This window comes from Puma concolor, chromosome B1 (genome assembly GCF_028749965.1).
Source record: "Puma concolor isolate L17-30 chromosome B1, mPumCon1.1.hap2, whole genome shotgun sequence".
NCBI lineage: Eukaryota > Metazoa > Chordata > Mammalia > Carnivora > Felidae > Puma > Puma concolor.
The window spans coordinates 35114314-35127528 of NC_141670.1; the positions used below are offsets into that span (position 1 = coordinate 35114314).

The following is a 13215-nucleotide window of genomic DNA, read 5'->3' on the forward strand; positions in this document are numbered from 1 at the left end:
GTCCCCGCACAGATTGCTTATTTCCACACCTATTGCTCTAGTCACATCATATGCTCTAGTCCAGACTACTCCACTTCCTAATTCTTCTTCCCAGCCCTGCTCAAGGCCTTCCTCCTCCCCTAGCCTCTCCTGACCTTTGTACTGAAGTGGGAGGAGTCCTGGATTTGGGAACCAGGAGATATAAATTATCCGCTGCGCTTGCTCCCTTAGCCAGGTGACCCCCGACATGGCCTTCCCCTTTCAAATGGCCCTGCATGCTCCTTTCTGGCAAAAACCTTCTCTGATTTTGTTCGAACTCACACAGACCTCTTGTATCCATACATCCATAACTCTTTTTTTAATGTTTATTTTTGAGAGAGAGAAAGAGCATGAGGCGTAGAGAGAGAAGGAGACACAAAATCCGAAGCAGGCTCCGGGCTCAGAGCTATCAGCACAGGGCCCAGCGCAGGGCTCCAACCCATGAACTGTGAGATCATGAACTCAGCTGAAAGTCGGATGCTTAACCAACTGAGCCACCCAGATGACCCCCTAAACCCATAAGTCTTAATGCTCCCATAGTCTGGGCCCAACTATTTAAAATTTGAGTACATTCTCTTCTTATAATTCTCCCATTCCAGAGAGATGGGACCAGCCCAAGAGACAATGGGAGAAAAATGAGAACAGAATTTACATTCTAGGTGGGGAGATAGGACCAATCCCACAAGAATGTGAGCACCTTCCGTTTCTTAGGTCTCTCCCACAGCAGCTAGCTCCATACTGGGTACAAAATGGGTGCTCAACACTGGGTGTTATATGCAAGCTATGGATCACGGGACTCTACCCCCCAAACCAAGAGCACACTGTATACACTGTATATTAGCCAACTTGACAATAAATTATATTTAAAAAAATAAATAGGTGCTCAGTTAAATACTCAGTAAGAATGATAGTACTTTTCATTTATACAGATTCTATGAACTGAAAGGAGCCGAATAAGGAGGTGGGGCACAGGAACTAGGAGGTCATACAGACTGTCCCTCCATTCTTGCAAGAACAGAAGGGACGGGGTGTTTTTCTGCACTCTAACTTATCGTCACCTCCTCTGAGAGGATAAATCCACAGAGGGAGCTTTACTGTACCAAAGTTCAGTCCCAAACCCTGCAATTGTTCAGTTAAAAAAAATGACATTTTCCCCTGCTCTAATGATCCTTTCTGGAAGGAGCATGTACGCAATACAAGTCATTATTTACGGTAATGGCAGAAAGTTGAGGGAGTCTTTCTTGTTTAAGGTTTGGCCGCTGTCGGTCACCCCTCCCCTCTATTCTCACAGCAGAAAATTCACACAAGGCACCTACAGCAGATGAGAGCAGTCGCTTTGTAAGAGAAAGCCAGGACTGGGGAAGGCAGCTTGGGCCACGATGGGGCTCCCACCTCCCAGGGAAAAGTGAGGATGACCTAATCCAGTTTTCCTCTGCTTTGCCCCTGTTTTCATTGGCTGAATATATTTTCTCACAGGTCCGAACGATGTATATATTTTACAGAGAGAAACACTGAAGAAGGGGAAATGGTTTGCTAGGGGTAATAGAGCACTCCCACTGTGCCAACCCAGCTATAACCTCAGACGTCTGCCCCATGGCAGGTCTGTTGTTTACAAGTAAAACTGCGACACTTACCCACCATCTGCGAGGCCTGCTGTTTGCCTGGCCTCTTCTGCACCGCCCCCCACCCCCACCCCACCTTCCAGGAATGAGGATGGGTCTACCCTGAGCCAGCTGTACCCTGTCCTTATACAAATCTTTTAAAATAAGGGACTAACGTATGCCAGGGACCGCGCTAAGCCTGGGGGCCGGGTCGAGTGCCAGATCACCCACGCGGGCGCGAGCAGAAAGGGGACACCCGCTCCCACGGAGCCTGGCACTGCCCTGCCCAATCCGTCCTCACCCGGCCTGGTTCCTGAAAAGGCCCAAGGGAGGCAACGGGGCCCGGAAGTCCAGGCCGCCGGGTCAGCGCCCGGCCCCGCCCCCCCCCCGACGCTGGACGCTGGTCCCCCGAACGCCCGCGCGCCCCGAACCCCCTGGGGCTTACCCAAGGACTTCCGCGCCCCGGGCCCCGCCCCCGCAGCTGGGTCTGGAACCTCCCCCTTTCTGGCCCTGCAGGGCGGGGCTCGGGTCTCCCTGGGTCATCAGCGTCTATGGACCGCGCAGCCTTTCAGAAACAGTGGGACCACCCTGGACAGATTCCCTGCCGGCCACCTTGCTCCAGGCAGCTGGGGCCTCCGGCCGAGGAGGGGCTGAACCCAAGCTCAAGAGCAAGGCTCTTGGGTAGAGCAGGCGAGGCCTGAACTGGGTGGCAGTGAAGCAGCGGTGAGGAGCGACCACAGGGCATTTTGCTCTCCACCCACCCAAGCTTTGCTTTGGACGTTGGTTTCCACCTGGTAGTTTTTCCCTCCTGAGGGTTGTTTGGATGCCAGGGAGAAAAATGGATTTTACAAAGCAATCATGGAAAGGAACATTCAGGAGAGAAAGCATGAAGAGATAATTTCAGAAAGGAGGGAGGGAGGGAGGGAGGGAGGAAGGGAGGAAGGAAGGAAGGAAGGAAGGAAGGAAGGAAGGAAGGAAGGAAGGAAGGAAGGAAGAAGGGAGGGAGGGAGGAAGGAAGGAAGAAGGGAGGGAGGGAGGGAGGAAGGAAGGAACGAAGAAACGAAGGAAGGAAGAAAGGAAGGAATGCAGGTGGCCAATAGCAAGGAGTGGGGGGCTCAACCTCACTAGTAACAAAAATGTTAGTTAAAACAAAATACCCTTTCCAGCTTCTCAGATACAGAAAAGTTTGAAAACATGGCCTTAGCTAGAATTTTGAATTTGTGGGGAAATCTACATACTACTGGCCGATGTGTAAATTAACAGTCTTGCCGGACGGTCTTCTAGTTTTGCAAAAGTATTGACTTTTTACCAGCTCTTTGACCCAGCGGTTTTACTTTTTGGAATTGATCCCAAGATTGTGCAAAGTTTTTGCTCCAAGGATATTCATGTCAATAATATTTATAGCAGTAAAAAATTCTGTGATAAGATTATCCAATTTTATCATGTTATAATAAAAACAATCTTGTAAAAGAATAGTCAAGGTGGCATAATATTCGCAACATACTGTTAAATGTGAAAAGCAGTTTGCAGATAAGCATGTAGAAAATTATCCCCGTGTTTGGAAAGGATATATGTATGTACAGAAAAAAAGGCTGGAGGGATATATACCCCCATGTTGATAATGTTTACCTCTGACAGTGATATTGTGAATTATTTTCTTCCTTTTACTTGTTTGCGTTACCCAGATTTTTATCATTAGCTTGTATAACATTTATAATAAGGAAGAAAAAAAAGCATAAAAGTTATTTCTAAAAGAAGAGAGAAGCATCTGGGTCTAATTCTTTACAATCCCCCAGAGTAAGAAGCAGAAGGCCCCACAGAAGAAGCAAAAAAATTCAGGAGCACTTTTCTAGGAAAGATTTAGGAGTTGAACGCTGGCCATTCCCACAGATTGGAGAATCCAAGAAGCTGGGTGGAACAGTTTATAGATATACACATCCAGAGAGTAAGATTTCTTTTTGAAAATTTCAGGGCCACATATTCTTTTCATTTCTTTCTGAGACATGAATAGGTGATCTAGGGGCACCTGAAGCTCTCCTGTGAGGGGGAGCCTGGTGGTGGGGGGTAGGGGAGACAGGCAAATCCTGGACTGGGGTGGGCTGCTAGAGGTAGTAAAGCCTGGTTGGGGGGAGGGCATAGCCTGGGTCAGTCTGTTGCCCATATTCAGAGCCTGGCTTGCACATCGTGCCATCAGTGCAACCTTGGGTGACTTGCCAAACTTCTCTGTGCATCATTTTCCTCCTGAGGATAATCATGGGGTTTACCCCATTTGAATCAGGTATGTTAGGACACACAGGTGGTTTGAAGGAAGAAGTTTATACTCATTGATTCCTAGAAACAGGAAACAAGGCACACCACGGGGGACCACATGCAGAAGCACCAGGGTCGGTCAAAGGCAGAGGGAGTGAAGGGAAACTGAGGGCTGTGACTGCCCCAGGAAGGAATGGATGAGGCTAAAGAAGCAGGCTAAGCAACTTGAGGACCAGCCGATTGAATAATATCGGCTCACTCTGGGGCATTAGGAGCTGTTTCTAGTTGTCTGGTACCTGGCACTGGGGTGATTAGGGCAGGGGGATAATGCCCCAGAGGGGATCCTAAGATCGTATGAGATTTGGGTAAGGAGGTTTTTTGGGGGGGGGGGGGGGGGGCGTGGCTCTGGATTGGTTGGTTTGCCTGGGAAAAGTGCACCTGTAAGGAATTAACTAGCCCTGGGAAGGTTAATTGTGTAAAGCACAAGCAAAATACTATTTTAAAGGAAATCAGAAGACACATTCATTCTGATTAGAGGAAGAATTTCCTGCGCCCTTTAGGGCCCTTCTAGCTGGGCACCTGACACATTGGCATCTGACAGATTAACAGGAGAAAATCAAATTTAATTTCATACATATGGGGAATCTACACAGACATGGAAATTCCAAGGACAGGCAAAAGGAGGTACATTTGTCTTCATGAAGTAAAGGAAGAGGGTAGGGGTCTGGGACTTCAAAGGGAAGAATGCAGTTCACGGGAAGATGATAAAGAGTAAATGTTTGATAAACAATGTTTGCAGGGGCGGGGCGGAGGGGGCAGGGGTGGGGGGAGCACTCAGGCCAACTCAGAAACAATGGGACACACAGGACTTTGATCAAACAGGCCTTGCTAGGTTCCTCCCTGTCTACCACACCTGGTTCACATCATAATGTAGTTCTCTATGGTGACAGCTCTCTTCCTGGAGCAGGTTCTCCATCTAAATATTTTTTAGGCAGTTAAAGGGGAGGGAAAGAGCTTTTCCTGAATCTGCTAGGTTTTGATTGCTTTGAACTCAAAAATAATCTTCATGCTAAGGTGGCCCATCTTGGAGTGGCCTGCCCTTGGCCCCCACAGGGGCATCTGGGAAGGTTCCCTTGAAGAATGGAAGGGGCTGTGACACATACTCTTTGGAGGGAAGGGGAGCGAGAGAGGATGGGGACACAGTGATGTGTAAAACTTAAACCAAGTATAGGCTGCTGTGATCGGACAGGTGACATGTGAAAGTCTGGAGCGAGGGCAGGGAGAGAGGGGTAGTTGGAACTGAAGCCAAGAGTGTAGCTATGTGCCGATTGTAGCTGCTATGTGCGGCTTCTACGGGGCAGGCAGAATTTGGGCATTTCTTACATGTGCTGGTGGATCGTTGATGTCTTGGTAGCTTGGGAGTGGCTAGTTCTGGCTTTGCCTGCCCGAAGGGGCAACTCTGATAAAGTCCTCAGTCCTCCCTCGTTCTTGATTTTCTCCCTCGTAATAGAATCATAATCCCTGCCTCCCTCACCACGCCCCACGGTTGTAGCGAGGCTCAGTCGAGCTTGTGGATGCAATTGTGCAACAATGGGAACGAAGCGTGGCCGGGGCACAGGAGGCGAGGATGCTTCCCTTCAGAGCCACGTTGCTGGCAGTGGTCTGAAGGGGGCCACTGCAGGAACCCCTGCGACTTTCCGACCTTGTTTGTGACTCACAGGATGATGGCGAATGGATCTCCAGTGTAACCCGAACTAGCTTGTCTCCCTAACAGTGGCCCCGCACCCGCTACGGGGCACTGGGCACTGCCTGGCCCTCCCGGCAGACGTGGAGCTGCCTCTCCAAGTTAGATCATCCCCCCTGAGCAGCTCTGGGCAGTTATCTGGTCCTTCCTTGATGGTGACGTGCCATGAACTGAACACAATTAGCCTAACCCTCTGTACCTGATTAAAATAGAAAGTATTATACTTCTGGCTTCCACGTACTAGTCCTGGTTTTCCTTCTGGGGCCCCATATTCCAAGACTACTTCCTCTCCTGTGAAACATACCTGCAGTCCTTTTAAGCTAGTGATTCCTTTCTCTGAATTATGGAAGCACTGAGACACATGATCTACGTGGTTATCTCTTGCTATAGCCCTCCCTGTAGGATTCTTAGAGGTAGGCGCCACTGGGCTACGGTGACCACAATTGTGAGAATTTACATTTTTTATTTAGCAAATGCTCCTGCCGCACTTACAGTATGTGCCACTCATTCAATCTCCGTAACATTTCTGTGAGCTACATAGAATTATCACCATTTTATAGGTAGGAAGCACAGAGAGGCACAGAGAAGTTAAGTATTTGCCCGAGGCTGCACAGCTGGTAGGTGTCAGAGTGAGGATTCAAATGCAAATCATCTGGCTCTAGAGTCTGTGCTCCCCGCTCCTCTGCTGTCCAGTCTTCCCTCACCTGATCACGGGCCGCTCAGCCCTCTCCTGTCTGCCTCCCCTCTGTGCTAAGAGCAGACTAGACTCGGCCCCCCAGCACCCCTCAGGGAGAGAAACCATGCAAAAGGACGGACCTGTCACCAGGACGTCACTGGCATCAGGACTGCTGCCTGAGGCTTCTGCTTGCAGAAACCATAGCTCAGCTAAGGACAGGCCCTGCGTGAGGGGTGTTTAAGGAGACTTTGCTCCTGACCCCCTCGCTCAGCAGCCTTGCCGGACTGCGGTCCAGAGTATGAGCTGTAATGAGATGTGAGGTGTGGGTGGGCAGCGTGCCGGTGTCTGAAGGCCCGGAGCCTGAGAGCAGAGCCATAGGAAGGCTCAGATGGATGTGCAGAGAGAACAGCCCATGTTATGCTGGTGTTTCTCCTGGTGTTCTCTGTACCTGGAAGAGGCCATTTCCGTCCAGCTGAGCTAACGTCCCGAAGGAGGGAGGACATCGCACACAGGAACACCCGGAAAACACACCCAGGGCCCCCCCCCCCCCACCCCATGCAGTGCGCTTAAGCGCCATGCCTCACCAGTGGCTCAGTCCCTGGAACCAGATCACCCTCTCATGCAATAAACGTGTCCATGAACCTGTAATGTTTACTCTGGAGGAACCAAAGAAGAACGAGCTACAATTCCTGCCCTCGAGAAGTTTGTAACCTACCTGGGGACATGGAAGTGTCTGGAAAGGTTGAGAAGAATGTCTAGATAATGAGCCCACCTTGGAAGGAGAGAGCCACAGAGACCACTTCAGTAGGGATGTTGCATAAAGGAGGCGGGAACTGGTCTGGGCCCTGGGGAACGAGCTGTACAGAGGTGGGGAGAAAGAGGAAGAGTGTGCTGGGTGCCCTCTGATTGCCCTGTCTACTGCTGTCCTCTCTCCCCACCATCCCCTCTGCCCCAGGAGACCAACCCATACAGACTGCACCCCCCCCCCCCCGGGGCTTGGCCTCATCCTACAGGGTGAGCTTGCCCAATAGGAGACACTGGAAAGAGAGCAGAAGACAGAAGAGAGTGAGGTCAAGGTCAGGCATTTTTTTTTTAATTTTTTTTTTCAACGTTTATTTATTTTTGGGACAGAGAGAGAGACAGAGCATGAACGGGGGAGGGGCAGAGAGAGAGGGAGACACAGAATCGGAAACAGGCTCCAGGCTCTGAGCCATCAGCCCAGAGCCCGATGCGGGGCTCGAACTCACAGACCGCGAGATCGTGACCTGGCTGAAGTCGGACGCTTAACCGACTGCGCCACCCAGGCGCCCCAAGGTCAGGCATTTTTATTCTTCCTGCTCCTGTTGCTGTGCTTTGGCTCTAAGACCCTTCACTGAAGCCACAGCTCCAAACAGGCGACCCGCTCAGCTTGGCCATGCTCTCTGGTCCTGTCACTCCCTTCCCAACCCCTCAAGCTGGAGCCGGAAGGGTCTTGCCTCTATTACCAGCCCAGAGCACTATGTTATCTTTTGTTTGTTCCTCTGAGTTCTGCTCAGAGCTCGTGTCTGAGATGGTCTTTTTTTAAAACTCTGCTCAAATTAAGTTTGAATGTGCTCTGGTTCCTGCCAGGAACCCTACTGAAAACACACACACACACACACACACACACACACACACACACACACACACGCGCACACACACACTCACACACACACATTTCAAAGATATTGGAATGGTAGATGAGCAGAACAGGTGAGAATTCACAGACCTGTCGGCTGAAGTGTAAGGTGGGAGAAGACAGGGGTCGAGGTCCAGAATGTCAAGAGCTTCAAATACTAAGCAAAGGAGTAAGGAACTCGCTGGACGTTCTGTAGATCCCTATAACCTGCATTCCTCCCTGTCTTCCAGGACACTCCTGCCTGCCGCCCCTCACCACCCAGCACCCCCTCGGTCAGGTCCTCCAGCCAGAGGACAGGGATGGAGAGGCGCGGAGTCTGGCGCCTTGCCAGCTGTCTGGCCGTGCTCTCGCTGCTCCTGTCCCTGAGCCTGGCGCAATACGAGAACTGGCCGCACTACCCTGAGTACTTCCAGCAGCCGGCCCCCGAGTACCACCGGCCTCAGGTGCCCTCGGACGTCGCCAAGATCCAGCTACGCCTGGCAGGCCAGAAGAGGAAGCACAGCGAGGGGCGGGTGGAGGTGTACTACAATGGCCAGTGGGGCACCGTGTGTGACGACGACTTCTCCATCCACGCGGCCCATGTCGTCTGCCGGGAGTTGGGATATGTGGAGGCCAAGTCCTGGACCGCCAGCTCCTCCTACGGCAAAGGGGAAGGTAAAGGCTCTATGCTTTGGAACTGAGTGCTGGTGTCCCTGGAAAGCCCAGGAATGGTCCCCTTTTGCACAGTTAACCTGGTAAAGGAGGCTGCAATTGCTGTCAAGTGTGAATTCCTGGTGATACTTCGGCTGGATAGCCTCCTACGTCTGCGCAGGAAGGTGGGAGCAGACAGGTGCTGGGAAAGGGCACAGTGACCAACCAGCCTGCTTTGGACTTTCCTGGTTTTAGCACATGAAGCCTGCCATCCAGGAAATGCCTCCCCTTGGCCAAAGCAGACCAGTTGGTGACCCTAGGTGAGGGCTGATATCAGGCTGTACCCAGGGCTCTGTGTGCCCTGCCCGGGGGCCGCATCAGCCAGGGGAGGTGGCACCTTTCTCCCAGTCGCCCCCTTGCAGGGGTGCTTTTGCTTTTTCTCACAAAGGCCACCTATAGGCTCACGTTCCCTGCCTCTCCCCACCATGCGGCTCACATAGCATTCCCGTTGTTAACACTAATATGCTGTTCTGGGCTTGTCCGTGATAGGAACAGAGTTGCTTTGGGTTTTTCGCTTTGGTTGGCCTACCCTTTCTTCCCTTGTCAAGATCAAATCAAAATATTTTGGGGGGAAAAAAAGACGTTTTGGTAAAAGCTTTGAGGGAGAGCAGGTGTTGGAGTCCAGAACCCTGAGCTGGGTCCACAGAGCTGGGGAGCTAACCCATAATGTTCTCAGTTAAGGTCCGGGCTAGAGTCTAGGACTCTAACTTTTGGAAGCCTCCCAAGTGGTTGTATATATATCCATGTTTGGTAGTCATGGAAATAGATCGTTATGATGATCCCTTTCAACCCTTGCTTTCTGTTACTCTAGCAATGACCGGAAAAAGGAAACCCATCTCATATGTATCTTACCTCCATGCAATTGAGTATGTTCTGTGGAAAGAACCAGACCAAGAGACCACACTTAGAGTAAACCGTTCTTGAAGCTACCTCCGGGTTCCCTAGCGGTGCTGAGATTAAAGTAGCAAAGACGAGCTGGCAAATGCTGTCTTCTTTTCAAACCTTTGGACATGTCTCCATACTTGTACATTGCCATGTATTCTGCTGGCCGAGTAATCCAGAGGTAACGTCAGGTTTGTGTTTTCAATCCCAGGCTCTTAAGCCTAGGTCTTTTATAACAAATACTTTCCAGGGCTGTGGGGTTTTTTCAGTGACAACTTTATTTTATTTCTACCCAGACTTAAGGTTTACCTGTCATCAGATTAGATGGATGTGGTTTTTTTTCTCCATCCCAAGTTCACCTGACCAGAAGTAGGCATGGGGTTGCCAGGAGGTGGGTTAACCTGGCTCAGACTTCGCCATCCAAGGGGGACGAAGGGAAAAGAGTTAAAGAGAGCAGAGGGAATGTGTAAAACCATGGTGCCTGGAATCCGGGCTGGGTGAATAGAACGGTACTACTTGGGGGACTTGTGTGGAAGGCTGTAATGGGTCAGGGTAGAGACTGCAATACAAGAAGGAGGGTGCTAGAAACATCTTTGGGGATGGGTAGGGATGCGGAAGCACAGCAGAAGGATTGAAATGGACATTGGGGAGGGGTGCCATTGTTGGTGATGACAAGGTCTAGGCTGCGGCCGTGGGAGAGTGGCTGATGTAGGGCGGAGGAAAGGCAGTGGGGAGAGAAGCTTTAGTCACAATATGCCAAAGAGTCCTGGAAGAGTCATCTGTGTGGATATTGAAACCAGCAGGGCTCAGGAAAGGAGATATATCAAAAAGAAAGGGAGAAACAAATGTTAAAAAAAAAAAATTGTGATCTGTCATGTCTCCCAGCCTTGGGGATTATGTTGTCTGCGTAAAGTGGCACTTGATTTTTACATCATGAGAGAGAGAGAGAGAGAGAGAGAGAGAGAGAGAGAGAGCGCACAAGCTGGGGAGAGGCAGAAAGAGAGGGAGACACGGAATCCAAAGCAGGCTCCAGGCTCCGAGCTGTCAGCACAGAGCCCGACATGGGGCTCAAACTCACAAACCGTGAGATCATGACCTGAGCCAAAGTCGGACGCTTAACCGACTGAGCCACCCAGGCGCCCCTGAATATAAAGATCTTTGAATATCTTCAGCATCAGTTTTGGATTCTCAGCACTGGGTACATGGTAGGCACTCGGTAAATATTAGCTGATTGATTCATTTTGATTTAGAAGAATACTAAAAAGAGCTGACAAGCAGTCATTGGCATAGAGATCAGAGGATGTGACCAGCGCCCAGGGGTGTGCTCCCATGGAAGGAGTTTAGCCTGCAAGTCAGCTCTGTCGGTGAATTGGGAATCCATGGCTGAGCACTTACGAGGCCGTCCCTGTCACCTGCTCCTGATGTGCAGGCAGTAGTAACAAAGCCCCAGGAGAGCATCCAGGCCCTCCCAGGTTTTCCAGGCTGGACTGTCAACAGGTCTTTTCCCCTAAAGTGTCTTTGAGCTCAGGGAATTCATGGACCCTTTCAGAGGGTTCTAGAGGGGACAGCTGCTCTATTTCCCACCCTCTGGTTGGGTGTCACAGTGACCTTTGCTTCAGTCTCCAAACCTGAGATCAGATCTGATCACTCCACTGCCCCCGCCCCCACCCCGTTGTTCAAATCCGAGTGACAAAGCCAGCAGATGACCACAGCGGGGAGGGGGGTGGGGAGCAGAGGTTCTAACTTGAGCAATTGCCCTGAAAGCAGCAGGGAATACTCTGGCATTCAAAGAGTTTCATTTGTGATCTCTATCTTCCAAATGGTCTGTTAATTGGTTTCTACATCTCCTCTCCTTTCATCAGGAGGAGCATGTCCTAGAGTGAATGAATGGACAGAGTAAAATGAAGTTTTGCTTCCGGAGCAGCTGGCCTTTTGTGCCCAAAGTTAGAGCCCCATCTGTGATCCAAGGGCATCTTTCTAGCAGCTTCGAACTGGGCCCAGAACCACCCTTCATCCCGGCAGGCAGAACCAGGGCTAGCTGCTTGGGGATCAGGACAGTCTAGTTGATAGGAATTAAGCATACTGTTAAGTACTGTTAAGAAAACATACTGTTATCGAACCGGGCCAAATTAGGATATCGTGCCTGGTGACACTATCTTAGGCTACGTAGAAATTTACACTTCTACAATCTACGAAAAAATAACTGGTGAGAACATGTGAAGCGTAGGATTATTGACAGTGAAGGGTAGCTCTTTGGGATGCCTGGGTGGCTCAGTTAGTTGAGCGTCTGACTTTCAGCTCAGGTCATGATCTCACAGTTTGTGAGTTTGAGCCCTACATCGGGCTCGCTGCTGTCAGCACAGAGCCCGCTTCAGATCCTCTGTCCCCTTTTCTCTGCCCCTCCCCTGCTCACTCCCTCTCTCTCTCTCTCTCTCTCTCTCAAAAATGAAAAGAAAAGAAAGCAGCTCTTGGGGTCAGCTCTTTGAGGGAAGTTAGTTCCCTTAGCACCCCAGGGAGCTAATTTCACATGTTCCTTATCAAAAAGTAAAGCAGGTCCTAGAGCACCTGTTCTGCAGTTCCCAATGGTTCTTTTAGCTTTGCGCTGTCCTGCTTCCCATCCCCTTAGCCGGGGTGGTTTCTCTTATCACAGATGGAATAAGGGCCCTGCTCCCTTTCACCATCTCTGTCCCTTCAGCAGCTTTGCCACCGAATTTCCAAAGAAGAGGCCCCACTTCAAACGCGGACGGTCTTTTCCGTTGCTAATACTTAGCAAGACAAACATTGGTTTGTTGCTGAAGCAGCAACTGATTAGGGAGCATATGTTTCCGTGGAGTTCGACGGCTGGGAAGCAAGGCCAAATTGAGAAACCAGTTGGAAAACCTCAGCCCAGATGTTTTCAATAAGCTTGTTGTTTCCCACAATGTGTCTGAGGTGCTCTGGTTCAGGCCCTGACCACCCATCCGTCACAGCGAACACATTTCAGAAGGTCCCCGGAGTCAGGGACTGGCCCCGCATCCTCTCTGACCTTGAAGAGCCTCAGATTCTCCTCAATATTCTTGCCTCTATAATGGGAGTGTTTTTATCTGTGTTTTCCTTTCCTCGTGGAAACAGCGGGATTCCCTGTTTTTCTGACTTACTGGAAGGAGGAAGGCAAGGGGGGCTGGGCACGTACTGGGCACATACATTATCTCATCAAATCTCCATGGTGACCTGTTTGTTGGGGATTCTTGTTTCCACTTTAGAAATGGGAAACAGGTTTGGTTAAGTAGATGGCCAAGTTATGTGGTGCCCAAGCCCGAGGCAGAGAGAGTTTGAGCCCAGGTTATCTGGCTCCTTTATAGTATAGAGCCCTGCCTGAAGCCATGAGGAAAAGGAGACATTTGACTTTGTTTCCTTTCATTTTGTAGGGGTACTTATGAAAATCACTATTTGAAAACCCTTTAGCACTTTAAAAAAAATTATTTTTAATTGTGATAAAATACACATAAAAATGTGCCGTCTTCATCACAATTCAGTGTACAATTCAGTAGTGTTAGTACCTTCATATTGTTGTACGACCAATCTCCTGAACGCTTTTTTAACTTGCAGAACTGAAACTCAGTCCTTACTCAACAACCGCTCCTCCTTCTCCCCTCTCCCAGCCCCTGGCAACCTCCATTCTACTGTCTGTCTTTATGAACTTGACTCCTCTAAGGAC

At 50.1% G+C, this 13215-nt stretch overlaps 1 protein-coding gene across 1 annotated transcript in view; it reads left to right on the forward strand.

The window, feature by feature from the left end:
* The window catches only part of LOXL2 (lysyl oxidase like 2), a 93729-nt gene that overhangs the window by 20973 nt on the left and 59541 nt on the right, over window positions 1-13215 (forward strand). The window contains exon 2 of the mRNA XM_025933022.2: window positions 8177-8600. Coding sequence (XP_025788807.1) covers window positions 8246-8600 — 355 coding nt within the window. The 5' untranslated portion in view covers window positions 8177-8245. The remainder of the gene's footprint in view (window positions 1-8176; window positions 8601-13215) is intronic.